Source organism: Xiphophorus maculatus, chromosome 19 (genome assembly GCF_002775205.1).
Source record: "Xiphophorus maculatus strain JP 163 A chromosome 19, X_maculatus-5.0-male, whole genome shotgun sequence".
Classification (NCBI taxonomy): domain Eukaryota; kingdom Metazoa; phylum Chordata; class Actinopteri; order Cyprinodontiformes; family Poeciliidae; genus Xiphophorus; species Xiphophorus maculatus.
This window is the reverse complement of record NC_036461.1, coordinates 7540966-7568914: the sequence shown is the minus strand read 5'-3', so window position 1 is coordinate 7568914 and position 27949 is coordinate 7540966. Positions and strand designations below refer to the sequence as shown.

The window sequence follows — 27949 nt, the reverse complement described above, 5'->3', positions numbered from 1 at the left end:
CATTCAGCTTCTATGCACCACAAATCTGGAACAAACTTCCAGAAAACTGTAAAACAGCTGAAACACTGACTTCCTTTAAATCTCAACTAAAAACCCATCTGTTTAGAGTTGTATTTGAAACGCAATCAATTACGAATTTAACCATGGCACTTGACTTAATGCAATGTTTTGATTGTTGATTCTACGTTGCATGACTTTGTGTTTTTGTATTTGTTATGATGTAAAGTACTTTGAAATGCCTTGCCGCTGAAATGTGCTATACAAATAAAATTTGATTGATTGGATTGAAATAATTGATTTGTAAAGTGTTTTTTTCCCCCAAAAAATAAGATAAGCTTGTGTTTTCTTTTTTACAGGATGAAGCAGACTTTATTAAGTCATTGACCCATTATCTCTACCTGTGGTCCTTTGAGTCTGCAGCAGAAAAACTGAAGAATAAGCTGCAGCTCTGAAGCCTCACCTCTTTGACTTCAGGATAATTAGGAGCTGAGCCTCCTCCCTGGAATAAATCAGCAACATGCATTAATTCTAATCAGCGTGTGCAGTCGGGCTTGACCGGCGCAGCCTGAGGGGCAGGAGCACTTGTCTGAGTGTTTGAGTCCCATCCATGTGGCCAGCCATGCTGAACCATGCTCTTCAAGGTTCACTGCAGAGTTCCTGCACCATCATCATCAGCAGCAGAGCAGGTTGTTTCTGCAGAGCTCACCTGACTAACCCTAGCTGACCTTTTTGACAAACACTTGCAGGAATGATGCATCTCATCAGGAGACGGTTAAACTCAAAAGTCTTTACTGACTTGAATGAGCTTCTACTGTATCTCTCATATGTATTGATTATGATTGTTTAATAATTGTCGGTGATTTCAACATTCATGTTGTAACCGGTAAAGCTTTTATGGATGCAAACTCGACTAAAAACCCACCTGTTTAGGATTGTATTTGAAAAGTAATCAATTACAAATTTATTGATGGAACCTGACTTAATGTTGTGTTTTGATTATTGATTGTTGCATTGTGTTTCTGTGTTTGATATGATGTAAAGCACTTTGAAATGCCTTGCTGCTGAAATGTGCTATACAAATAAAATTTGACTGATTGATTGATACATGTTTTTATTCCTTTTTTGTTGAGTACTATGGCAGAAAATAAGTAGACAAAGATATCATCTAAAGTACTCCACACCAAAGTAGATTATCTCACTTATTTTATAAACTAATCAACTTCTATAAAAACTAGTTCTTACCTTGGACTTGAGAGTCCAGTACTCCTCTGTGCCATACTCCACATGTCTGAATGCTGTCAGATAGTCATAGCTGATCACCGCTGTCTGCAAACACAAGCATAAATAGGTGAGGAAATTCTATGCAGTTTTTTGAGACATTAAACCAAACAGCAACATGTTAGGCGAATATGTGTTTAAGTCTTTAAAAATATCTGTGTTTGAGTTAAAGTCTTTTTGCATCGCTAAAAGTAGGTTTATGTTCGATACAAACAGTCCAATTTCAAAGCTACGTCTCATCAGAGCTGTTTGATCCTTTTACAAATATTTAGCCCCAATGAGAACATCTTAAAGACAATAATGTGTAATGCCTTACCTACACGCTAGTGGCTTACACTGTCACACACACTATACATTTTGCTGCTAAACATCATATCTCATGTTGTAGTTGTGAATGCATGTTGTAGTCCAGATTTCAGCTTAAAGGCAGCAAGGAAAAGGAGTCGCTTCTTATTCTCAGCACATCCCAACTAAAAGTGCAAACATTGACCACAAATTGACTGTATTAATACTTTCTTAATAAAAGTTCCACCTTAACATCTTCTCATTAACAGCCCATTTAGATAAGTTTGTTTCAGTGATGTTTTCTGACTTGTAAGGAAGCAATCCATCATTTTATCTCATTATTTCCCATAAGACAGATATGGAAAAGGAAACTCTTTAAATTACTGGCCATTTACTTTACTTTTGCTGTTGCTGAATGCTTATTTGTAATCTGGCTGTTTACCAGCTGCTTCCTAAACATAATGCAAAGGACAAATAGCCTCTGTATCTAGAGTGCCTATGCATTGCCCTCTTACTTACTTTTGAAGTTTTAAAATGGTTTGACACCAAGTTATTTAAAAAACTGCTTGACCTTTATAACCCAGAAAAGTCCTGAAATCATCCAGCCATATGTTCTTGGTGCAGTCAAAGGAATCAACCCAAAGGGAGTCAGGCTTTTGCAGTGGCAAGCCCTCCATTCTGGAATAACCTGCCTCCTCATATCCATGCTGCAGCATCTATACTATCAGTTAAATCCTTCATAAAAAAAAAGGAACACATTTGTTTTTCAAGTTTGGTTTCAGTACAATGGGGTCTTTTATTTTGACGTTTCTCCTTGTTTTAGTATGCTTATACACAAATTTTAAAAAGTGACTGATGCTCTTTTCTGCTTGTTTTAAATAGTTATATCTAAAAAGAAACTACGTTATGGCTGGTGTTTCATAAAGCTGGTTCACAGAGCTCATCCAACCCACAAACAAAAAGTAAACAAATGAACAATAACCTTTTCTGCTTACTGTCACTGTCTCTCAGAAAATGTGTTCAATCTCAAATCAGACATACATGTGAGAACATTTAAGATGTGAACTCACGGCAGCTGCTGCTCGTCCGAAGCGGATCACACTCAGGTCACTGAGGTCGAGCTGCCTATTGTAGAGGTAGAACCCCGAGGAGGAGAACACTACTGTGGCCAGAGATGAGACTTTTAGGAGCCTGCCCGCCATTGGAGACCTGTAGAAGAAGAAGAGGTCCAATTAGTTCACATTTTAAAGACAGATAAAAAGAAAACGGTATTTTTTTTGTAAAGATAACTGAGAAAGAATGAATGAAATTTGAAGATACCAATAAATGGCAGGCGGCAGTTGCAGCAAACACCACCACTCTGATCTTAAAGCACTTACACCGGAAAGACTTACATTTTATAAGGAACTGAAATGTGTGGTTTAGCTGCTGGTCATTTAATTTCATAATTTCACAAATTTAAACAAATAGCATATGTCCTCTGCGTTTTAGTTTTTGAACTACAACTATTGGAAAATTAATAATAATAATGAAAAAAAAAAAAAAACAAAAAAAAAAACTGAGATGCTTCCCGAATCGAATGCAACATGAATACGTCCTCCTTATTAAGGAACTAATATCAGACTGTTTTAATACGATCTTCGCATTCCATTCAAAGAGTTACTCATTAAAAGGGCTTCTGTTTTTACGCATGCTGTCAGCGGATCTATAAATGATAAATGACAGGTTGTACTCATGAGTGAAACCGGCTCTTCTCTTCGGCACTCACCCCACGAAGGAAGAGACAGGCTCAGGCGTAAAATCCCACTCCTGATAAAAGCTCCTCCACAGCCGTCTAGCAACGGGTCTCAAACACCATCTTTAAGTTGTGTCTTCACGAAAGTACCATATTTAAAATGACACAAATAAGTTTCAGTCCGCTGGCAGTGTTGACCTGAACGCCTCTTGAACATCTGAGTTATGCAACCACTGTTTGGTAAGTGCTGTGAGGATCGGAGCGAGTTTACAAAAACGGAAATCTGTCACGCAAACAGACAAACACTTAGCTATCTGAACTTAAAATAACAACTTGGCTGAAAAATCAACCACATCCTGCGCATCACACTCATTCACTTACCGGTTTGATTTGCGACCCCTTAGCCGGGTTTTCGAGCGAAAAGGAACTCTGGGTAATGTAGTTTCAAAGAAAAGGTAAGGAATTAATTCAGATTTATCTTTAAGTTATAATAGCACCCTGAGGCATTAGGACTACACTCAAACTACAAAAAATATATTCCAAAGGTATTTAGGTTACTACAGTAGATTTGTACGCTTTCGTTTATGATGATTACGGCAGATTTAAACTACATTTCTGGTGACCTCAGTGACGTATTTATGTGCGTCTCGGTCAACAACAGTGATTCGATACATCAACGATGGATTCGCAAATGTTTATATTTATTGTAAAAGAAAAATCAAATGCTGGATTTTCTTACAAGAAAAATAAAAACAGTCTTTAAGGAACGGAAACAATATTTTTCCATTTCCCTGAAAAAAACTAATTATAATAAAACGCATGGCATTTTGACAGCGTGGATGTTTTATTGTTGGGCTCAAAATATATTATCAAATGCAAAAAAATAAATAAATAAAATGAAAATGAAGTTCAAAATTCACTTAAAATAGAAAATGCCTCATTTCCTTACCTAAAAAATAATTAAAATGTTTGTGAAATGTGGGAGATACAGAGATTTAACGTAAAAAAAATAAATACTGCATTCATTTAATGCAACATCCAAATTTCCACTTACCTGAGAATTTTTCAACAAAGATTTTAGTATTTTTTTCTTTTAAAAAATGGACGGTAAATGAAATTTTCCCAATATTAAGGTCAATTTAAATAGTTTTCGTTATACTTAGTTTTAGTACTTGCTTGTACTTAGATGGAAATAATTAAATTTTCCATATACATAGCAATTTTGTCCCTGCATTTTTCAAAAATATATTACAAAAACATATGCACATGGAGCTGCACAGTGTCCAAGTGTACCCCATTGACCATTGGAAATTGACAAAGGAATAAAATATATATTACTTTTGTCAAATGATCATGATTAAATGTAGATTTAATGTTAACTCTTCTGAATCAGGAAAATGTATGCATCCATTGCATGGAGAAACACTGAAGATGAAAGAAAACCCAAGTAAAATAGCAATAAACATTTTTATTGATTAAAGCAACTGACAGTATGTGATGGAGAGCAATCTTTCTCACAATAAATACAGAATTTATTAGTGAATAAACTGACAGTAACATTTAGGCTCAGTTCAAGTGAGTCTGAATAATGAAGAAATCTTTCTCAAGCTGGACTCCATGCAGACACATTGATCCTGCTTCTGTCTGAATGGTTCATTCAGATATAAAGCAGGAGGAATGAAGCGTTCCAACAAAGAAAACATGTTTGGTCTCATCTGCTCAGTAGAACCACCAAGCTTCAGTCAAAGTCTCCATCTTTGTTGGACTTCTGTCCTTCAAAGGGACGTCTGTTCCTCTGAACAAGAAGCTGGAACCAAAGAATAACATCGGTTAAATAAAGTGGGCTGGACTTTTTCTTTTCCATACTGAGACTGAAACCGTTCATATCGGCTGTAAATCCTGTCTAATAGTTTACCTTTGCTCCTTCCAGAATATGGGGGTCCTTCTGCAGCGCGTTGTTTAGTCCCTCCTCTGTGGAGAATAAAACCCAGCAGAACCCTCTATGGAAACCAGTGTCTTTGTCCTGATCAAACACAAAGACCACAGTCAAATAATACCACACAAACAAGGCTAATTTTTACAAAAAAATATTTTTTCTATCCTCATCATCTCAAAATCCACAAAGTTTGACATACTGTTTTTAACTGTACTGAACTAAAAGCAACGGAGTAAAAACTTACAAATGGAAGGATGCATCTCTTCACTGGACCAAACTGTCCAAAATACGCCTTCATCTCCTCTGAAATATGAACAGATTGTTTCAGAATTCAGGACTCATCCTTTAATATCCTGAAATTTACCAGACTTCAAGTTCATCTTAAACAGTAACTTTGTCTGAAGTCTTTCAACCCTTGCTTGGGTAGAATCCTAAAATTAGTCCAAATCTAAATGGATTTTTAAAATATATGGACTGGTCAAATCCAAATTGATTATTTATTTATTTATTATTACATAGTGTCCAGTTTGAAGACATTTGTTTCCTCTCTGATTTTACAAAAGAAAATAATTTTTAAAAGATCATGTGTTTAAAGGATGAGAGGCCAGTTATTGGGATTTCTATTATATAGCCAATGCCATTAAAGTTGGCAGCTGTTGATTATTAAGCATAAGGCTGGTTGAGGTTGGCACCAGCTAGAAAAATGGTTTCCTTTACATGCAACAGCCTAATTTTTCTCTGTGTCTGAGCAGAATCCAGGCTCAGATTGGAATCTTTACATTGTGAGTAAACTACCTGCAGTCAGACCGAGTTATGGAGTTAGAGTGATGTGACAGAATGTCTTGACCGCTACATTAGAGCTTTGGAGTAAAGCCTCGCTAATCAAAGATAAACGATGTGCAGAAATGTTAAACTTAACCAGAGACTGGAGAGCTCTGGCTAACCACAGAGCGTGTTTAAATCAGACAAAATTTCTTCTGACTTCCTCCTCCTCCTCATTGGATTAATCTTCGTCTTAGGATCCATCCCTCTTTTCCTCTTGGGTGGCAGTTGTGTTAGGGTCTGATGTCAAGTTCTGCACTTAGCTTTCTTTCTGTGACCGGTGCTCACTTTGTTTTATATATGTATACAATTTGTTTTCGGACGTGGAAATTGATACAAGTACCCTGAACTACTAGTATGGACATAGCTAAAGAGGAAAATAAATAAAAACATGTTATTCCAAAAGTCCGACACATTAAATCCAGTCAACCACAGGCTGAGTTGACCGTTCTGTCCTCACGTGTTACACCACAGGCAATTAAAAGCACCCAGAAAGAGCTTTTTCTTCATCTACAACTTTCATAAAAATGCTACAAGTCGGCAAAAATTGATAACAGGAAGAAAACTCACTGCCAGCTACAGTCCAGGGGATTTTAGACACAAACACCTCCAACACTTTCTTAGCCGAGGCTGCCATCTTGTCTCCTTCTCCTGCTACTATGACCCCTGACGTATACAGATACGTGATCCAACATGCGTCAGTTACGTCATGGCCAAGATGGCAGCCTCCGTGGTGGTAGAAAGCGGAGAGGATGTTTTCAGAAAAATGTTTAAGTTTTATAAAAGAAGGGATCCGCCTCCAGACTTAAGGGACGTGACGGACTTCAGCAGCGGAGCAGCATCAGGAGGAAAGGTCTCTTGCAGGATATTTCTGCAAATATGTTTGAGTACACTGGCAAAACTTGAATTCTGATGGTCTTACAGGTTAAAAAAACTGTTCCAAAGTGATGTTGTTAAGTTGGAATACCTTAACAGAAAACAGAGTTCGACATGTGACTTTAAAATAGATTAAGTCACATTTACAGTATTGGGTGTTGAACAGTGGCAGTAATTTTGATATGTCTTGCTGTTTTTGTGTTAAAACGGGAAGATTGTTCCAGTAAAACTGGATCCAGCTGCTGTGAGTGATGAAGAGGCTGCCTGTGTCGGTTTGCAGCCCATCAGAGACTGGAGAGCTTTCGGACTGCAGGGATACCCAGGTACATGGAAACATTGTGGCTCTGAAGGAAGAGTTTCTTCTGGACTCCTGCATCTGGCTTGATGCAGACCAGAAGCTCTGCATCAAGCCAATGCACAAGGTCAACTAACTTTAATAATCACCTGTGTCTTTTGTAGGCTTTATTTTCATCTCCAATCCTTTCCTGCGGGGCTCCCAAGCTTTCTGGGTTAGACAGTGTTTGAAGACATACCCTCAGAAACCGAACGTGTGCAACCTGGACATGCACATGTCACCCTCTGACACACAGGAAATCTGGGCCAGGAGTGTGCAAGCTCTGAGGTGGGAAAAGGCTCTAACAGTAGTATCATTATTTCACAAAATATTAGTAAGTAATGGGTGTTAGAATTTAGCTGCTGATAGTGTCAGCTTGTTGGAGTAGCTCTGTTATGTTAGTTCTGATTTTTATTTTTTTTTAGACTTTTATTCATAAGTGATTTTGATTGAGATGTTCCATGTTTGGACATTTATTCCTTACTTTCAGACAGATGATGTGTAACTGTGGTTACAAGGTATTGTTTGTACAACTGGGAGCAGCATTTCAAAATCTCAGATAACACCTTAGCAACGACTCCAAATCCCACAGGAGTTGAAATGGAGGTTTCATGGATGCAGAGCAGAACCTAACAACAGAGGTATTAGAATGGGCTTGGATCCCATTCCTGACTACAACTTACCTCTGTCAGTTTTCTGACAATGCGACCAGACAGATTTAAAGAAGAGCAGCAAAAGCAAATCAGGTGGATTAGCAGTGCTTGCCAACAACTGATGGTGTTGTTCAGGACATGTTACAGTGAAATGTTGCTTCTGTTACCTGGAAATTGAGCTATTATCATTGCATGACAGCCATGGGTTTATCATACAGCAACAATGACTTCAGTCAGAGGTCTCTTTAGATTTTCTGAAACACCAACTATTACTAAAGATCCTTCCTGCTCACATTGTCTTCAACAACTCTTTGAAGACACTTAGATGAGTTGCAACAATTATCCCCACTGGGATAAGTAAAATATTTTTAATTGAATTTTCCCACCAGCAGATGGTGCTATAGTGAAAGAGAAGGCCCATGTTTGAAGAATCCCTTTTTGGATGGATGGAAAGTCTGATAAATCAGTTTCCACATTTTTTAGAGTTCACTCTAAGAAGTTGCTCTAAAGTAAATCATGCCTAAGCAGCCAGCATGCACTGACCTGAGTATATAAATCCTCTCTACAGGACTCCCGCTTCTGTAAAGAGACAACCAAAAACTCTACTAGAGAGGCTGCGCTGGGTAACCCTGGGATACCATTACAACTGGGACACTAAGGTGAGCTTGCAAGGTACCTGCACATGACAAAGATAAACATTTTTATCAGTAAAATTTTACATAACTAACATAGTGTCAGTGTTTTATCAGTTCCTAGGTTAATCCTTAGTTAAAGGACATGATACATACAAGCTAAAATGTATGAAATATATTTAAAGCATACATTTACACAGATATCTACTTGAAAATGTTAAAATGAATTTTATTTTTGATTTCATGTGTAATTTTATTTTCTAATTGCTTAATATTTAGTAGTGTAATATTATCTATTTGCATTCCTATATTTAAGGTTGTCCGAATTGCCTCTACTTCCAGTGTACTTTAGAAGATCTTGCAGGAAATCTCAAAAATCATACATTAAAATAAATCCCCCTTATATTTCCAGGAGCTTAACATATTCCCACTGTTTATGTGTTCCAAGACTTACTCTGCCAACAGTTACACGCCATTCCCGGCTGATCTGCACATGCTCTCCGTACGGATAACAGTTGCCTGTGGCTTCCCGGGATTCAACTCAGAGGCAGCCATCTTGAACTATTATCGATCAGATTCCTCTCTGGGAATCCATGTGGACGAGTCAGAGCTGGATCACTCTCGTCCTTTGCTGTCGCTCAGGTGAGAGGAAGAAACCTAAACTGCTTCAAAGGTTCTGCAGGATTGTGGGAATGTCCTCAGTAATGTGGTTTTGTTCCCGCAGTTTCGGACAGTCGTCCATCTTCCTGCTGGGTGGCCCCCACAGACAAGACCCCCCCACTGCTATGTTCATGCACAGCGGAGACGTGATGTTGATGTCAGGACAGAGCCGGCTGCTGTATCATGCTGTCCCTCGGATTCTTCCAGCTCTGCCACAGCATGCGGCTCTTTTAGAAGAGCTCAGCTGTGCCTCAGCCCTGCAGACTGGCAGCGTCCTGGAGCCGGTGTCTCAGGAGGATTGGGATGTGTGTTCCAGGTACATTCAAAGCTCCAGAGTGAATGTGACTGTCAGACAGGTGTTGGGACCTGGACAGAGCTTCCCAGAGGAACCAATGTCCGCACTCCAAACGGGCGACGAGGGACGGGTGGTCGGGTGTCATGACGATGGAAACAGTGGGAAAAGGAAGAGGACGTGCAGTAACCCTGTGGGGACGGTAGAGACGTGAAAGACCCATAGAGCTTTTTACATCTAATGAAAGCCACTTCTGAAATGTAATTTTTCAGACAATATAATTAAAAGGTGTTTCAGAGTTCTCAAAAGGGTTCAGAAATTTAATTCCCAACCTATGAAAACTGTCTGCATCCTGCACAAAGCAGCTTAAAGTGATATTTATTTTTTTAATATGTCTTCAAATATTTTAAAGTTACAGAAACCCAAGTTTATCACTACAGAATCAATCAATCAATGACTGAAATGCCTCTCTGGTGCTGTTCAGCTCACATCCATGGAGGACAACTTTACACTACTAACTTGTGAAAGAGAAATCTTGAAGGAAGAAATTGGAGAAATCATTAGGTTTATTTGCGTAATCAAATATTTAATGTAGACTGTAGTAAAACTGAGTGATGATAATGTGTGTGTGTGTTGCAATAAACGAGAAGCTTTGAGATGCATAAGAGCACGGCGTTGGCGTATGTTCAGATTAAAAATTTTCTCCCTTCCCTTTTGCAGCTGCAGTAAGTTATTATCCACTAGGTGTCAGCAAATCACCAAAAACAGTAGTGGAGCAGCGCTTTGATATACAGTAAACCATGCAAAACCAAATATGAACTTATTTAATGTTTTGCTTATATACATAAGTCTTCCATATGTCTAAACTGTGCATGTTTTTCATCTGTATTTACTTCTTTCTTGATTAGAATCAACTGAACAATGAATGTCTGTGGTTTCATCCAGTTTGACCAACAAAATGTATAGAAAAAACATTCTCTAAGACAATTATCCTCAGATGATATTGCCATGTAGCTTTCCTTCTTGAATAACTGTATATAGATTATATAAATATTTCTGACATGTTAAAGACTTAAAAATTAACTAAAAATGTTTACAAAAGTTTCTCTTTAATCAATACCAGAAGATGTGCGTCAGTCCTTTAAATCTTAGCTCCTGTGCAAGATCTTTTTCCAAAGATTGTTCTGTTCATGTAATGAAAAGGGCTTTACTGTCAATGTCTGTTTTGCAGCCTGGACCTACACAAAGATGTGCTATGTAAACTTCAGCAATTTAGGTTGCATTTTAGTTGTTGTATTTTGGAGGAAACAAGCATAAAACCCAGGCAGGCATACAAGGATATGTTCATACCCCAAAGAGAGAGACCCCAGCAAAGTTTTAAGTGGGGGAATGTACTAGTTGCTAACTACCACTTTGAAATAAAGCCTGCACCGCTAAAGTGTGAATCAGAGAGGATTAACACCTCAGAATTACAAACAAAGGTCCATCTATTCACTGTATATGCAACATTTATACAATCAAATTACCAGACAAACCAAGGTACCATGAGGAAGTCATGGCAAGGAAATTTATCATTTCTCTACAGTTTCTCTACAGGTGATCCCCACGGCGCTGTGCCTGGGTCGCCTCTTCGTTATTAACTCCAACTCTTCTTTTAAAACAAATCTCTGCTCCTTGTTTTTATTATGCCAATGTTATTGCAATGATGCCCAGCTTTACTTTTTATTCTAACTGACCACACGGTTTCTGCTTTAATGTCAGCTTCTTATACATATCAGCAAAGATAAAGATAAAGACCACCATTAATAATGACTTTTGGTGACCCCTTTTTTATTTTAATCAAGCATGCATCTAAAACAATATCTATCTCAGTGCTGTATCTATTCATCATCAGTGAAATCTGGTAACATTTGTCTCAAGTATGCCTACAAACTCTTGGAACAGGCTATAATCACATCAAAGGTTAACAACTATAGATTTCCTGTTCTCTGATGACTCACTTCTGGAAACACCTCTAAGATCTCAAGACTGAGCTTTTAGCTGTAAATCTGAAAACTGTAACAAAATATTTAATAGGTGGTATAGAGCTACTGACTGTTTCTTGATAAGAATCAGCCTCAGATCTCCATGGGTGACGTTCTGATTTGAGTTCCATTCAGTTTGTTTGTATCCTAGTCTTGAGTCAGACTCATTAAAACAGGACCAGCAGTGTTTAGTTTGAACAAAGCAGGTGAAATAGGGTTAATCAGTGTCTTTAAGCTGCAGCTGTGAGCTTGTAGTTTCCACCATCAGTATTATTAAACTTCCATCTGACATTCTTCTCCACCTTCAACTCCGCTGCCTACTAATGAACAACATTCATGCACATCATTATAAATCCCATAAAACATGTCTGTGGTGGGATGACTGTGGATGCTGTGATCATGTTTTCTTATTAAAACCTGAAGGCTTCAAGAAGAATCTTCTGTCTAGCTGTTAGAGCAGAGGATACAATCCCAAAGCCTTCTTTCTGTCCACTGGTTTTGAACAGAAAGTCTTCAAAAGAACTTCAAACTATCACAGAGAGACAACAAAAAATGTTTTATTGGCGACGGTGGCTAAAGAGATACCTGTTTGTCCTGTAACCAGATCAAGCTAGTTCTGTCCGTTTCAGCAATTGTACCCATGGGCAAGAATCTTCACCCACCTGGCCTGCTGGTGGCTCTATTGGTATGCACCAGCAGGTGGCACCAATTTTATTGCGACCTCGTTTGTGTCAGTTTGCCCCAAGGCAGCTGTGGTGACAAGATAGCCTATCACCATCAGTGTATGAATGGGTGAATGACTGAATGTAGTGCAAGGAACTTTGGAGTTCACTGGACTAGACATGGCACTGTGCAAGTAAAGGCAATTTACAATTGAGTGTACCCTGAAGACTGCCAACTGCCCCCAGTTCTATGGAGTTCAGAAAAAAAAATTCAGAAAGTCTACTTGACGTTCGTAAATCATGACAACTGTTTGCAGCTATGAAGCATGAACTCAAAAAAGAGAAGAAGGTACACAGTAAAATGTAGAAAAAGCAGTGTGCATCTACAAAATAATGTCACCCTAATCAAGAGCGTTCAAAAATGTAGCCTAAACAAGCTTTTTCCTGGCTGATAATTTAAGACATTACCTCCTTGAATAAATCAAATCCCAGTTTAATTCTCAGATTTTTTATTACTAAATGCTCAATATTCATTTTTAAAGAATTGCCATCATTTAATAATCAGATAATCAGGTTACAGGATGACACTAACTCAATAAGTTTTTTTGTTTTTTTTTCCTGAGAGTATAGACATTTACATTATTTGAGATCTAAGATTTGGTTTTGGAAAGCATAAACTTAGATCTTTAAGTCACACAGTTAAGTCTGTGAAAGCTAAAAAGTATTTTGAAGCTCTATTTACCTGCATCAGAAAAAACATCAAGTGAGTAAACCATCACTCAGTCATCTGCATAAGGATACAATTTAAGTGTATGATTGTTCTTCCCAATCCCTTTAATTCCAGTGGAAAATCAAATGGAGCGCTAAAGGTGAACCTTGGTTGAGTAACTTTAAAGCTGAATTTAACTCTTGTTTGTGAAAATAGTGGAGAATGGTGTTTGTTTCCATTGATTTGTTTCTAATGGGTTGCAAATCAAAAGATGACACAGCACACCTTCATCCACTGGGAAAATACTACATAATTAAGCACTAACCACCTTACTGGTTTGCCACTTTTTTTGGCCACAGATTTTAAAAATGAATCAAAGCAACACTTGGTCCCAAAGAAATGTCTGGTTGTGAATTGAACAGTCTGGCTGAGGTCTTGACTTTGACTGGACCATTGCAACAACCTTCACTTTGTTGTAGATTTGCTTCTATGTTTAAGATGGTTGTACTTTTGATAAATCAGTTTGAGCCAAGTTTCTGCGAGATAGATGATTTTACAATTTGTATATTTTCAACTCAATATTAGTGCAAGGTGCCTCAGTCCTGCAGCTGCAAGGCAAATCCATATCACTAGATCTATGTGCTTGACAGCATGGGCTGTGTATGTACCGCATTAGGATTTCCTTTATTGCTTTTAATAATGGCTTAAAATGTCTTGAAAGACAGTAAGTGTATATAGAGAATTCATTGGCATTTTCCTCATATAAATGATTAATAGCATGATAAAATTTACATCATATCTACTCTACCTCCGCTCCAGTAAAACACTCATCAGTTAAAGCCTATAAAATACTTCATGTTGTCATTACAGACCCGTTGAGCCCTTTTTTTTTCTTCCACATTTACAGTTAAAGTTGTTCAAGCATTGGGTATGTTTTTGAGTTTATAATTTGCCATCTGCTCATTTTTTATCAGGGTTTGTTCTTACATTTCGTTGTAGCTGTCATTAATTTAGCAAAGCCAAAGGCGTTTCATAGATTATGACAAAGAACAAGCGTTTTATTCTGACTGTAAAACAAACCTTTTGGTGACATCATGCTCACTGGTGTTGTTTGGATAGCTGACTGTTGAGTTAATGGCAGTTAATGATGGGCACATGTGCATGGTCCTCTGAAATCTTTTGTTTGTGTTTACAACTGCAGGTTTGCAGTAAGTGATTCAGTATGTGACACTTTTCTTTGTCTGAGCTCATCGTTTGATACACCAAAAGTCTTGGCTTGTGGTCCTGCTGCTGTTTGTCTCCGTGGGGGTATTTTATGGCATCACACCTGTCTGTTTGTATAAGCTATGACTCATTTACCTCTGTGTTGTATTGTTATAGGTTGCCTTTAGTCATCTTGTTTTAATTTGTTGAAGTTCATAATGACACTCTGAGGAGTAATGATCTCTAAGCTTGTTCTTTTTATTGTTTTATTCCAAACAGAACACCTTAGTTGTTAAAAATTCTGATTTTAGACAGTGTTACAGTAACACTGGTTAGAGGCACAATAAGTTACTCAACAACAGCTTTGTCCTGTTGAGGACTGAATGAGTCTTTCCCAATAGCACACAGTTTTGGTTAGGGGTAAAGTGATCCCTACCTTTACTTTTTCACCTGAAGGTAAGCTCTAGTAAGTAGGTAAGAAGTAGAGTGGGAAGCCTCTTTCCTGTAACTCCAAGCTCCTGCCAGGTGACTGAGCTCCAGACCTGAAATTTTGAGCGATTCAAAGATGTTGAAGTAGGGAGATCACAATGAATGGTGTACTTCCCCTGGAACATGGAGAGCAGGATGCTCTCCCAGTCATCCCTCAGGATGCTCTGAGAGATGATCAGTAGTGCGAAATAGATGGTTGTGTAATGACTCTTAAGGTTTGACCTGAAAATGTCAAACTTGACCCATTACCATGGAGAAAAAGTGTGAGAAACCAGATGGGAGGGAGGCAAGAATAAGAGGCCTACATGCCTGTTTCCAAACATCACAATTAATTTAAATTAATGTAAATTCTGTTACTCTATGAAAATAAATTGAGAGCGGAATTTACACAAAAAGCCCAGATTGTAGAAATTACTTTAGAATTAAATTGCTATCAAATGTATAGTACATCTGTATTTTTCTCCATCCATCCATCTGTCTGCCCACCCATTTGCCCATATCACAATATAATCACAATATACTCATTTATTTTCTAGATACTGGTCTCAACAAAGACTGCTGTTGCATAAGTTTCACTTGCAGTCTTCTGGTCTTTCTTGCATGGGCTTTTGAACTTTAAATTTTTAAGGAAACATTCTTGATCCAATTATTTCAGCTTCCTCGGCCCCTGACTGATACCTTACTGCTCCGATGGGAGGTTCCATGAAATGCCCCATAGTCTGTTGCTCCTTCACAAAATGCTGTGGATGCCTGCGGACCGCGTAAGAGATCAGGCTGTGGTCATCTACAGAAGCTGTGGTCATCTACAGGCATCTTTTTCCAGGAAACTTTTACAAAACTCACAACTAAGTTGTGAGTTTTGATGTTCATAGTTGTTCCGGAATTTCATTGAAGGAGGTTGAATACCACAGTAAATATGTAACAGCAGTCACTTCCTCAACATGTTGATTAGCAGATGACAGTCCTACGACCCAAATAAAAATGTCCACCTGCCCTGATGGAGAGTTGTCACGTCTTCTTGACATCATGGTTGTAAAATTAGGAACCTGGTTTCATCAGTCTACCAGATGTGGAAGCTTGAAAATTGCATTCCGGGGCCTGTGCCACATTTCATCAGTGAATTTTCCCCCTCGTCGGTGTCCAAAAAGGGGGGTTGGCTGCACACAGTTCTGGTAACACCCACCCACCCTCGTTACTTGGCGTGCAGAGTGAAGTTTCACCTCCGCAGAGTTTGGATGGAGGCACAGCTGCTCTAGAAGCAGATAAAAAAGTCAAGCTGTTCATAATCTAGGCTGTGTACTGGCTGCATTAAATGAAACACAGACATGTGGACAAAATTACAGAAACTGTCAAAGATCCTTCTTCATTTCTAAAATATCTGATTAACCTTTAAGAATCCTGTCAAGGGGTGGAAGAAACCATAAGCGTATAAGCCCAATTTTGCAGATGTGCACTATAAGGGAAAAGTAATGCAGATGTATCCTCTAACATTCATGTACAAATGAATCCTCTGATCAAACAGTCCAAATGTTCTAAAAGTCAAACTAAGGAGTGATTGAAAAACAAAAAGCTTGGAGGTGCCTCTGATCACCAATGTCAATCGTTGCATGTCTGAAAGAGTTACCTGCAGAGCTGTTCCATTAGCAAGGAGACTGAAGAGATACTCAATGTGTAAAATCATGAAATGCATATGTAAGATTAATGAGAAAAAAATATATATTTAGGGATTTTTAGGCAAAACATTTCAGTATTTGGTTTGTATTTTTGCCACAGTCCATGTGGAAAAAGGTACTTTGATTTGTTCAGATGAGAAGAAAATTGGATTTGACCTTCATTCAAAACACAATGTGTACTGGAAAACTAAGATTCTATGTCATTTTGAACACAACATCCCCACACTTAAGCATGGTGTGTGGAGACACTGTCAGATGAATCTGATGAAAAGATAGGTTAATGTATCACTGTACCTCCCCTTACGAATTGTGAACTAATTTATGTTGGTGTATCACTTAAAATCCCAACAAAACAACAAAAGAACTGTGGTTGTACCAGGATTAAATGTGAAATAGTTCATGTTGTAATACATTTAAGGTCAATGTATCTGTGAACTAACCTGTTTGTTTTGGTGAAGAGCTTTAAAATGTGTAAATGGCTAATAATGAATATACTCCACCTCACTACAGGCACAAAAAAAGACCCTAACCTTTTCAGAACCCATGTAACAATGAGTTTTCATCACCTAAACTCCACCAAACCTTGAAGATCACAGATCGGGAAACTCTTCTCCCCCTTTGAGTGTTTTTGGCAAAAGTCGGCTGCTGCTCTCCAGTTTCCAGTGCAGAGCTGTCGGATCCCCAGGCAGAGCCCACACCTGTGGTTGATAGGCTTGTTCTGGAGTACAAAGGCTCTGATTTACAGCCCCGATGGGCTGCAAGCCCGGAACAGCTGCAGAACGGCAGGAAAAGGAAGCTGTTCATCACACAGCAATAGACGGTGGACTGCCTTTGCAGAACCAGAGCTTGGTCTTCCTCTGGTTGAGCTACCAGTTGAGCGACAGGTAGCTCAACTGTGTGGCATTATTTTTAATATTTGAGATGACATCAGAGGAATTCAAAGGTTGATGACATTTGTTTTCTTTTCAACTGTCAGCAGCCCATATGAAGGCTGAATAAGACTAAGAGGAGGTGATTCAGCTGCTAATTTGCCTGAGTCACACAGACAAATTAAAGTTTATATCCTCCTACTAAATGACTGACCCAAACACTAAACTGGATACTTTCCTGCAGCCAGTCTGATGGATCCCAGAAACAAAACTGAACACATCCCGGAAATGAAGAATGACTTTGACTGTCAAGTGTTTGGAGTCTCTTTGGAAAAATATTTTCACGGAGAGGAATGTGATGAAATGTTGAGTTCTTATGCACATGTGAGTACAGTGTGTTAATATGATGCATGCAGAGTGGAACTAATGTATTTGGTTAAGCTCTTTAAAATGATTTCCAAACAGTGTGCTGTCACGATTAAATAATAAATCTCTTATGCGCATTGGGAAGAGAAAAATGAACTCAAAAAATGTTCGATCACTGTGAGAGCAATAGTTTTCAGTTCAGTTCTTCATGTCTGTGGACTAGCAGAAAAAAAAAACAGGTATAAAGAAAAAATACCTAAGAGAATCAAAGTACTAACAAACAACTCCATGTTTCCCAGGAATTTCTGATTTGATACAGAAAGAGGAAAGATTTGGTGTTTGAATCCACAGCGGCCGTTTGCAGATCCAGAATCAGTGACTTGAGGCAGAAGGAGGCCATGCTGTTAGCTCAGGCTGTGAACCTTGGCACAGCGATCCCAGACACAGCTGTCTTGGACCCCGCTCACTTGTTTGTGTACCCGTTCACACATGCACGCTTTGGAGTTTTATTTGCAGATCCCTGAGCATCGCAGCTATGTTCCCCGAGCCAGGCCACCTGCAACAATTAAAAATGCCTCTGCAGCTTGCTGGCTCAGCAGGGCTCAGATCAACACTGCATTACATTATAAAGAGGGGTTGTTTTGCAAGTGGCTGTAAAAGAGGATCTGGTTTCAGCCCCCTGAGAGCATGTTTGCTCCGTCATTTTCTCCACTTTGTTCCCACTCTGAACAAGGGGAGTAAACTATGGCACAATGTGCACATCCCGCAGCCACAAACTAATGTTTTACCTCTTTGGGCTTAAAGCTGGAGGTAACTTGTGTCTGTTACTAATTAATGTGGTACATAGTCAAAGAAGAATGGAAGCCTAAGGAAAAAGCCTCGAAATTTAATGAAAAGCTGGTCTCTAATAAACATTTATGGAAGTGCATAGATTCTGGGCCATGATGCACAAGAGGGAAATGTTCATTACTGCACAACACAACATAGAAACTAATGGTGAAGTTCAAGTGTCAAGGAATAAAGCAAACTTTGGGCAGCAAAGGGTTAACATGATGACTTCTCAGTCACATTATACCAAGCTACATGATAATTCATTCATTCAAACATTGGAAATTATTTCAGGCTTGCAAGACCACAGAGTCATCTGTCTGCGCTATTCTGCAGGGGGCTATAGGTAAGTATTGATGTAAGCACTGTTCCACTAATGCTTTTGGTATGTACACCTCTTTGCAGTATTGTATGCATGGATTCACCCATTTACAGATTTTTCCATATGTAACTCAAAATTATTCACAGAAAGTCAATCTATTCTCAGACAAAGTACTGTTTGGCAAGCTGAAATACCTAGGTGCTTTGTCATTGGTTGTTGCTTGCAAAAACAGCCAATCCAAGGAGCAATATTCATTTTGTCTGGTGGTGATGGCTGTACAAGTAAGAGTGGAGAAATGTGACAATACCAAGATGGTTTTCACTGTGTGTATTAAGTCATCTTAAATGTATTTGGTGAATAAAAAGATTAAAACAGGGAATTACAAGCTTTTTTAGAGGGGATTCCAAGTATTCGCAGATTTCAATTATTCGTGGGTGCCTGTGGTCTGGGGGTCCACTGTACTCTGGAACTTGTTAATAAGAATCTACCACTGTCTGCAGAGAAACTAACATCCTTGCATGCTTAGAATATGTCAGCTATCACCAGGTCAAGTGCAAATCCCTGAACTGCATATGACACTAAAACCTCCTTATAAAACTAATGCATGCAAACTATAAAGACATATATACTCTAAACATATTTATTTGATTTATTTGTTTTGAGTCCTTGATTAGTGGAAAACAATCTTAAGGATTTTTGAAGGAATAATCAAATATTAACTTTGATTTTATTTGTTAATCTCCCAACACATGGACACATTTTATATTTCCTGTGAGAACTGAATCTGATCCATGAGTTTGGACATGGTAGGGGAGAATAAATTCACTCCAGGATGAGCTGATCTGTCCAGAGAACAGTAGTAAGGCTGTGACAGACATTCCTGTAAAAATGAGCCGAACAGGGAGCAATATTTCCCTTTTTCCCCCCCAACAGAAGCCAAAGCTTAAAGCTTTTTTTCTCCAAAGTCTCACAGAGGACAGAAGAAAATATAAATCAAATCATGTAATGCTTCTTTTCCCATGTCAAGAAAAGAACAACATTCACAAAACTAGGCCTTAGAGAGGCGTTACAGTCTGTAAAACATTTAAACACTTCATGGAAAAATAAAAAGAAATGATGAAGGTCAGATATTTGACTTGCCTGTTGGAGGGACCTTTACACTGACCAGGCCTGGACTTCTGAACATTTTGAATGCTGCTTGAATATTTTTCTTGAAATGATCAGCCATAACCCATCTTGATAGAGATGCTCTTGATCAGTTGTCTAGAATTTTCTCAAGATGTTATATTTTAGCTTTTAGGTGGTTTTACTGACTGTTTACTAAACAAGTCATCTGCAGAGAGCTGTATGCGTATGTTTAGCACATCTGGAGAAGGCTAACAGCTGTACTCTCTAACTTAGTTTGTGGGGAATATGGGGGCGCTGTAGTCGCTCTTACAGGATATTCATTTCTTCACATACCCAAACCAAGATCTGTGTCTGCATTCTCAAAACCAAACTTGTTCCCAATACAAGTTCAACTCCTCCAAGGTTTGCATCTCAGGCGCTGCACATTCATTCAGCAGTAGATATTAAAAGGCTTCTGTGTATATTATCTAAGGAGACTGCACTATCCTTTGAGAAACATGAAAATGATAACTATTTCAAAAGTGCAGTATTTATTATGTGTTAAGTGCATTGAGTTTGTAGTGCCAGCACATTAAGCAGCAGCTAAAGTAAACACTGTGATACCACAAAGGTTCTCAAGTGATGACAGATGACTTTAAGTATGCACAGAGACGTTCTTGGTTTGTACAGCTGCCCAAGAGGACCATATTAAGACTGAACACATTCCAGAGCAGCGTTGCATTCATGTATAAAACTAATGTGCCCAGAGGAAATTTCACCTACGCACCAGTTTTCAGAAAGGATATGACTTGAAATTGTCTGTAACTGTTAATACTAGTTTTTTTTCCAAATGTTTTTGGTTGGTCATAAAACCACAGAGGAGACTGAACCCATAGCAGCCATCTGTCAGTAGTTTAGATGATCATAGTGTTTCAAAATATTTCATCCATCCAGAGAAGAAATATTAGTCCATTAAAGGCTAAATTTATTAGTAACATCATCTGTGAATGCTGGGGAAATGTTTTGACTAATGAACACAGTTTATCATGAGTTTGTTTTTTTTTTTTAATTTTCATTCAGCCACTTTTTGGTACTCACTATGAGGACATGAATTCATTATGAGCTGAGAGGTCTAGAATTACTCTGGCTCTCCCAGATAAACCTTGAGACATGATCTCTCCACTGATTGTTGAACCTACATCTTGCAGACATCTGAGGTCAACGTTTCTGGTTCTCTGACCCTACTCAACAGGTTACTTGTCAGACACAGGAGCAATGAATCTACACTGATCCTAGCATGAATGACCCAACTTCCTTGTCCTATTCCAAAATGTAACACCAACATTTTTTCTGATGAAACTCTTATAATTTCAATCTTATTCTTTTGATGACTTTTTATGGTTTTTAATCATGGAGACTTGAATCAACGCTCACAATCCTAAACATGCCAGAGCTCACGTTTCACATTCTAAATGTTGGAATGGTTACATTTTTGTAGGCACAGCTCTAATTAACTCCCCAGTCTTCATATCTTCACTCACTGATTAATAAAAAGAGGATAATTAGACTTGTTTTATTCCCAACTCCCAACCTAAGGTAATTTCCTGTTTTCTGACTTTGAAATGTTGAGTTGTCATTCTGGTTTCTTTACACGAAAGCGCCTTCTCTGCAGCAGGTGTGGCTTCAACTGCAACTGAACGACTATTAGCAAAGATGGGCATAATTCCAAACATCCACCAGTGTCATTGTGAGGCTGAAGCACTGGTCAACATCAGCAAGATTGGGGCATGCATTGCATTATTTCTTCTGCCCAACTCTTGTATCCAGCTTAGACTTACACAGGCAGGGAAACATATTTACTTGTAACTATAGCACAAAAACTGGTCTTGCTTTGATGAGGACCATCATAATCATAAGCCTCTGCAGGATATTCAAACAAGGTCCAGAAATGGTAAAGCTCTTCCACCATATTTTTACCACACGAAACCCAACCTACCTCAGCGCTTTCAATTCAGTAATTGTTAAAGCTACGTTTCTTCAAATCTGACAGGGCTGAAGGATTAATTCTAGACTAACACCAACCCTGCCACTTTAGGTTTGTACTGTCTCAGGTAACAGCAGCTTGTTTGGTCTCTTCTCACCTACATCATGCTGGCAGTACTCCAACCACCATGCTACTGCCAACAAACATCTCTGGTCAAACCTGGTTGGTCTAACATGTTTTTCCTCACGCTGTCAAAGTTAATGTGATGTTTGCATTTTGTCATCTTGAATGGTTACGGCAAATATGTTTTTGCTTGTAATTTAATCTTGAATTTGTTAAATGCTTCTGATCCATTGGGAAAGAAGGCATTGTTTCAGTCCATGTTCTTTTCAGGAGATTTTTCTATATTTCGGAGATGCAAAAACACAGATTTAGTCAAAATCAGTTCATACTTCAATGCAAATCTACTCTAAAAGACTGAATCCAATAATTGGCAACTCTTTTTATTTATCAACTAAAATATTATAGCTCTGTAATTTTGCTTAGACTATCCTAATTGTGAATAGCACCAAGTTCATATTTAATGCTTTACAAGCTACTGACAATAATTTATGACAAAGTCTAATCAGGTATTTCCTGGTTACCTAATCCTTTGACCTGGGACTACTAATCCCCAAAATGGAGCTAGTTCCCTCTATTTAGGACCATGTTTGATCTGTTGGCATGAGAACCACATCTCCTACAGGTCGGTCTGATTGCTCTCAATCTGCTTCATGAATCAATCTGAATTTCTGAACACACTGAGGAAGGAGATGTTTTGGATTTACTGTGTGCATCCATGGGAACATCAGTGTTCCGAGAATCTGTTTCATGCAGTGATTAAAAGGAAGCAAGGAGAAGAAATGTTCACTGTGTTATTCAAGTATCTACAGCTGCTTCTTGCAATCTGCAGTAGCTTCTCCATGTGGAACCCATTACTGCTGGAAGTATGACTATGATCCACAGGTAGGACATATCCTCCATCAAAGCCAAGTCTTCTCTTTGGAATATTATCCTCAGAGCATCCATGTCTGGCACAGAAAGGCATCAGTAACCTCCTGCATCAGATCAAGGACAATAGCTGAAGATGGAAGAGCAGCTTCTGGCCGCCATGATCCTTGCTTTCATCTTTTGGTAACAAGACACGGTAGTTCATGGATTTTTGATTTATACTCCCTGCACCAGCCAGCACTGATCATTTATTATTTTTCCTATATACAACAAATTCAAACCGCCTGGCTTACATTGTTTCAGTCATTCTTCTGCTGCCAAAATATCTCTGGGGGTGTCGGGTGCTGGAGTCTTCATCTACTTTTCAAACATATCTAATACTTGACTGGTAGGTTGCTTTTAGTGTAGCAGTGTTATTAACTTAAAGAAATGATGATCTTTATCGTTTGTACATTTATCATTAAACTAAAGCAACATTTGCACAAACGTTTGTGCACTTTTCTTAAAGTTTGTATTAAGCCTGGTCTGCAGACTCAGTCTGGCTGTCATCCAGAAAACTTGATATACTGGTCCACATTGTCGCAATATTGAACTAAATTATTTAATGTTTTCAAATATGTAAGCCATTACCTATCAAAGACAATCTCTTTATGAATTACAGGGAAAAGCACATAGTTAGGTCCAAAATCTCCCTTTTTACCTCTTATTGAAACAAATAGAAATCTGTATGTGTGTCATTTCAAACCTGCTGTTCATATCAGCCAGAAACAGACAGGATATCAGTTTTGGTACAGGTTGTTCAAATCCTGGGTGGTTCCTTGCTTTAGATTTGGAAATAGAGAAGAAACATGCATGAGGAAAGTATGATACACTGTACAATCATGTAGACATGATGTTGAAGAAAGAAACAAAGCAAAATCTTGTGTTGCAAAAGAAGAAGAAAATGAAGAACACCTTACAATTCAAACAAACAAAGAATAAAATTTAATGGAACCAAACCTCAAACGTTTGCGCAATCCGTTCTTTGTCAATTGTGCAAGACCTTCTTGGAAGGAGATTTCACAAAGGATTGATCAAAAAATCAAAAGTGAACATTACAGATGTTGGGGCGAGGCAATAAAAAATGGATCCTATGTTTTTTGAAAAGCACTTTGAATGAGATGGATTTAAATTTTTCCACAGTCGTGAAAATCTCACAACTGAGTTTTTCACATGACTATTTTTTTGAAAACATGTAATTCTTTGTTTTAGAAACTAACAATTGAAAGTTACAGGTAATTGTGAATTATTTTAAAGCTTCCTGGCCTTTAAATTGACAAAAAAAATGTCCTTTTATGATCACAGGAATGACACCTGAAGGGAATGAGAGGTTATTTTAAAATCTGGTGAGGCTATCGTTAAGTGACCTGGAGGAAAGCACAGGTCTTGTTGGTGAAAGTTTTTATCTGAGGGTTTTGATTCATGGAGGTGTTTCAACTCTTATCCAAGAAACTCCTTAAAGGGACAGTATTATGTAAAATGAGCTTTTTGAGCTTTACGTTATAATGTTATTCCCTCATCAAAAACATATATGGAGTGGAGAAACTCTCCCATTCAGCTCCTAAAGACTAGCAAGCAGCAATTAGCAAACATCTGGTGGAGCTGTGCATCTGCTGAGCTCATTATACAAACTACTTCTCAGTGCTACATTGGTAAAAATGTTGCTAAGGGGACAGATGTTGTGATTACGGTGTAAAAAAGACCAAGCATTTCTTAAAGAGACAGTAATTTGAAGGCTTGAAATTAGGAAGTCATGTTTGGTAAATGCAGCATTTTTTTAACAACTGGAAGTAACATAGTTACTGGAAAACCTATAATACTGTGCCTTTAAGTTCAAAACTGGAAAAGCCATTGAGGATTCTTCAGTTAAATTGATTTATACTTAATCATTTAGGATTGTCAAATTGATGATGACTGAGAATCTAGTCCTGCGTAACATCTGGAACTGCCACCAGATAGCTTTATTGTGATTAGAGACAATGACTGGAGCATCAGTCAGTAAGAACAGTGTGAAGGTCATCAGACACATGCTTTGTGCTCATTAAACATCATTACCAATACCTGATGGAGCTTCTTATGAGTCAAACTCTGTGTTTGCATGAGGCCTGGTTGGTTGGATTGTGCAATCTTTTCAGAACCAGTGGTTTTGAGGGCTTCCCACACACATCGTAAAGGTTGCAGTTGCCATAGTCACCAATAGAGCATTGTGATGTGGTGGAACGGGAGATTCACATAACAGATGTCCAGCCAAGAAAGTTCCAGCAATTAGGTCAAAATCTCAGAGGGATGTTTCTGACACCTTGTCAAAGAGCAAATAATTACTCATTACAATGTCCCGTTTATAAATGTGAGATCCCACCTTTATCTTCACAAGTCAACACTTTGGTCATCAAACCTACTTCAGGTAACAATGTACATTTGACTTGGAATTGCTTGTGATCTGTTTATTTTACCATTTACTTTCCCATTTCTCAGGTTTCTTGGGATGCTGTGAGCCAGCTCACCTCTTGCCACACTGAAAAATACACCAGAATCACTTTCATAAAGCTCCCCCATCAAAAACACTCCCAGCAAACAAATGATGGTCTTGGCAGCTACTTGCACATTATATTGCAGCGCTCCAGCGCACATATAGAACTCTTCAAATTAAACCTCCACATTGTGATCCTGAGAACAGTGTAAAATAGTTCTAAAGCAATAAAAACCTGCTCTCCAGCAGCAGCGGTTACTGCAGGAATGCTGAAATCATAGAGGAATAAACCCTGAGCCCGCGGTAGTGTGCTGTCTTAAAGTACGTGTTGAACACACACACTTGCATGCACAAAAGAGCACCTGCACGCAGACCTAATTTTGTCTAAATCAAAAGCAGCTCCAATACCAAATAGTTGCAGCGTGAGTCAACCGTGTTTTGGTTTCTACGAACAACCACCCTCTGTGGTTTCATGTGATCGTAAAATTACACGTTCTCATAGTGCACTGGCCTGGACTCAAACACAAGAACTGAAGCAAGTCAGGTAAGCTGTGGCACCGAGAGGAGCAGAACATGCATCAGAGGGAGACCATCTCTGGTAGTTTGTTCAGCTGTCACTCTGTCTTTCAGTTTGAGTTCAGATAAGATAAAAGTGATGGGCACAAGCTTGTAGCTGAGCTTCCTCCATCTAACACTGAACAACTGCTTCTTAAGAGGCTGTTTGTTGAGCAATAATATGAAGTTACACCAGCTGTTTTATCTCATTGCTGTGAAACAATCAGAAGCTTCAGATTCATCAGAATGCTTCCATACAGCCCTCATGAACACTGTGTTTATTGGACTAAAATAATTTTTTTAAATCTCTCAGAAAAAAGAAAGTTCAACAGAAATGAGTATGATATGAACATCAAGAAACCTCCATCTCTAAACAGACTCAGTAGCATGGACAGGTGAGGATGAGAGAAACTAGATTATGCACTGGGAAAACTAAAATCCAATGAGTCTGCTGAGGGACAATTATCAGACGGTAGTGTGTGTAGACAGGACATAATTGAATGAGAAATAGTGAATGCATTAAAATGTGGAGTTAAAGGAGTCTGGAGGTAAACATGGATAGACTGGATGATTTTATTCAGAGTTGATTTCATAATGTAGCAAAAAGCGGCAGACTGGACAGAATCAATAAAAGTTTTAACGGGTATAACAGAATTTTACTTAATGAAAATCACATTTCATTTCAACCAGGTTAATAGCAGACTAAAGCTGGTGTAGTAAAACTCCTCCACCAGGTGGCATGATCTTCACTCAATTATCTCACCTGCCTTTGTTAAACGTTCCAATATTATGACTTCCATCATATTTTAAAGCTTTATTTTCTAATTCGGACATTCCAATATACACCTGATCATCTTATCCAAGATTTCAAGAAGGTCTTGTGTTTCATTTTGCAGCAACATTTAGAACAGTTTATCTCTCAGCATCGTTGCAGCTCTACTTTGTGCAAACATTTCAGAACTTTCATCTGTTCTAAATAAAATATATAGGTGCCTCATGTTTCTTTCCAAGAATTTGCTGCCTGGGTTACATGGTTTCTACATAGTAACTAAGTGAAACCATCAGAGTGAAAAAGAGTTTTTCTTAGCGTCACATCAGCGCTGTGCTGGAGGTTTTCCAAACAGAACCTTAAAAAGTGGATCAAAACTGGATAATCAACTGGAGAGTCATTTTACTATTGGGTAAAGCCATTATCCCAAAAGCTCTTTGTCAAATGTTATAAGACATAAAATGTTAGAATGCAGAATTTTTAAAAGTGTGATTTTCCTCTGAAATTGGGCTGGATTTTGGATTTTGTCTTTTTAGCAGAAATGATTTTGAATTACACTAAAACTACTTATTACCTACTTTAAGCTATAAAATGAATTTAAAAATGTTTTCATTAATTACATTTTTAATCTGAACTTTATTTTGAGCTCAATATAAGTTTCCAAAACTATCAGAAAAATGTCTAGCTGCATGGCAATTTATGATAGTCATAGTAATAGTAGTAGTAATAGTTTATTTTGTAATTCAATTCCATAAGAATTTGTAAACTTGTGAACTTGTAAGAATTTGTAAATTTGTAATTTACGATAATCATAGTAGTAGTAGTAGAAGTAATAGTTTATTTTTGTAATTAAATTCCATAAGATAAAGTGTCATTACACACAGAAGGATATGTTTCAGATGCTAACTTTTGATAATTTTGTTGATTTGGCTCCCATCTAATGAAAGTCAGACATTAAGTTTTTAATTTTATGCAGAAATATTTCTCTGTGGTTTGCAAAATCATGGGGAAGACTGATGTCATGACTGTTGTCCAGCAGTCATCGAAATCCACTGCAAAAAATAAAAAATAAGTCACTAAATGTCATTGCTGATGTTTAGTATTCAAAGAGTGCTGTATTTATACTCTTGGTAGAACGTTGAGTGAAAGGAAAAACTGTGGAAGAAAAATGGTAACTGTGACCTTGAGAGGTTTGTGAAGATGTATCAGAAACATGTGTCACAACTACTGAATTACGTGGGTTTAAGCCATTCCTGAACCAAAGACAATATTAGCAAGCCTTTCTACCTAGGCTAATGAGAAAAAAGACTGGAGTGTTGCTAAGTGGTTGAAACTCAGCTTCTCGGAATAAAGTAAATTTTGCATTTTGTTTGGAAATCAAGAGCCA

General features: G+C 38.1%; 3 protein-coding genes across 4 annotated transcripts in view; 1 reads left to right on the top strand and 2 right to left on the bottom strand.

Annotated features, from left to right (window-relative positions):
• The window catches only part of adck1 (aarF domain containing kinase 1), a 42185-nt gene extending 38490 nt beyond the window's left edge, over positions 1-3695 (bottom strand). The window contains exons 1-3 of one of the 2 annotated variants that reach the window (XM_023353168.1): positions 3680-3695; positions 2634-2772; positions 1243-1326 (exon numbers count right to left, since the gene is read on the bottom strand). In XM_023353168.1, the coding sequence (XP_023208936.1) occupies positions 1243-1326; positions 2634-2765 (216 nt within the window). In that variant the 5' untranslated portion in view covers positions 2766-2772; positions 3680-3695. The other variant, XM_005797789.2, reaches the window with a different exon arrangement.
• Positions 3696-4746: 1051 nt separating this feature from the next.
• On the bottom strand, positions 4747-6718 carry slirp (SRA stem-loop interacting RNA binding protein). The gene is made up of 4 exons (XM_005797730.2): positions 6627-6718; positions 5479-5537; positions 5214-5321; positions 4747-5105 (listed from the first exon to the last, which is right to left on the bottom strand). Exons 1-4 carry the CDS (start codon positions 6691-6693, stop codon positions 5037-5039), a joined length of 303 nt encoding a protein of 100 aa, XP_005797787.1. The 5' UTR covers positions 6694-6718; the 3' UTR covers positions 4747-5036.
• A 32-nt stretch (positions 6719-6750) lies between these two features.
• On the top strand, positions 6751-10213 carry alkbh1 (alkB homolog 1, histone H2A dioxygenase). Its single transcript, XM_005797731.3, has 6 exons — positions 6751-6909; positions 7147-7255; positions 7392-7554; positions 8488-8578; positions 9000-9193; positions 9276-10213. Exons 1-6 carry the CDS (start codon positions 6766-6768, stop codon positions 9715-9717), a joined length of 1143 nt encoding a protein of 380 aa, XP_005797788.2. The 5' UTR covers positions 6751-6765; the 3' UTR covers positions 9718-10213.
• Positions 10214-27949: the final 17736 nt, after the last annotated feature.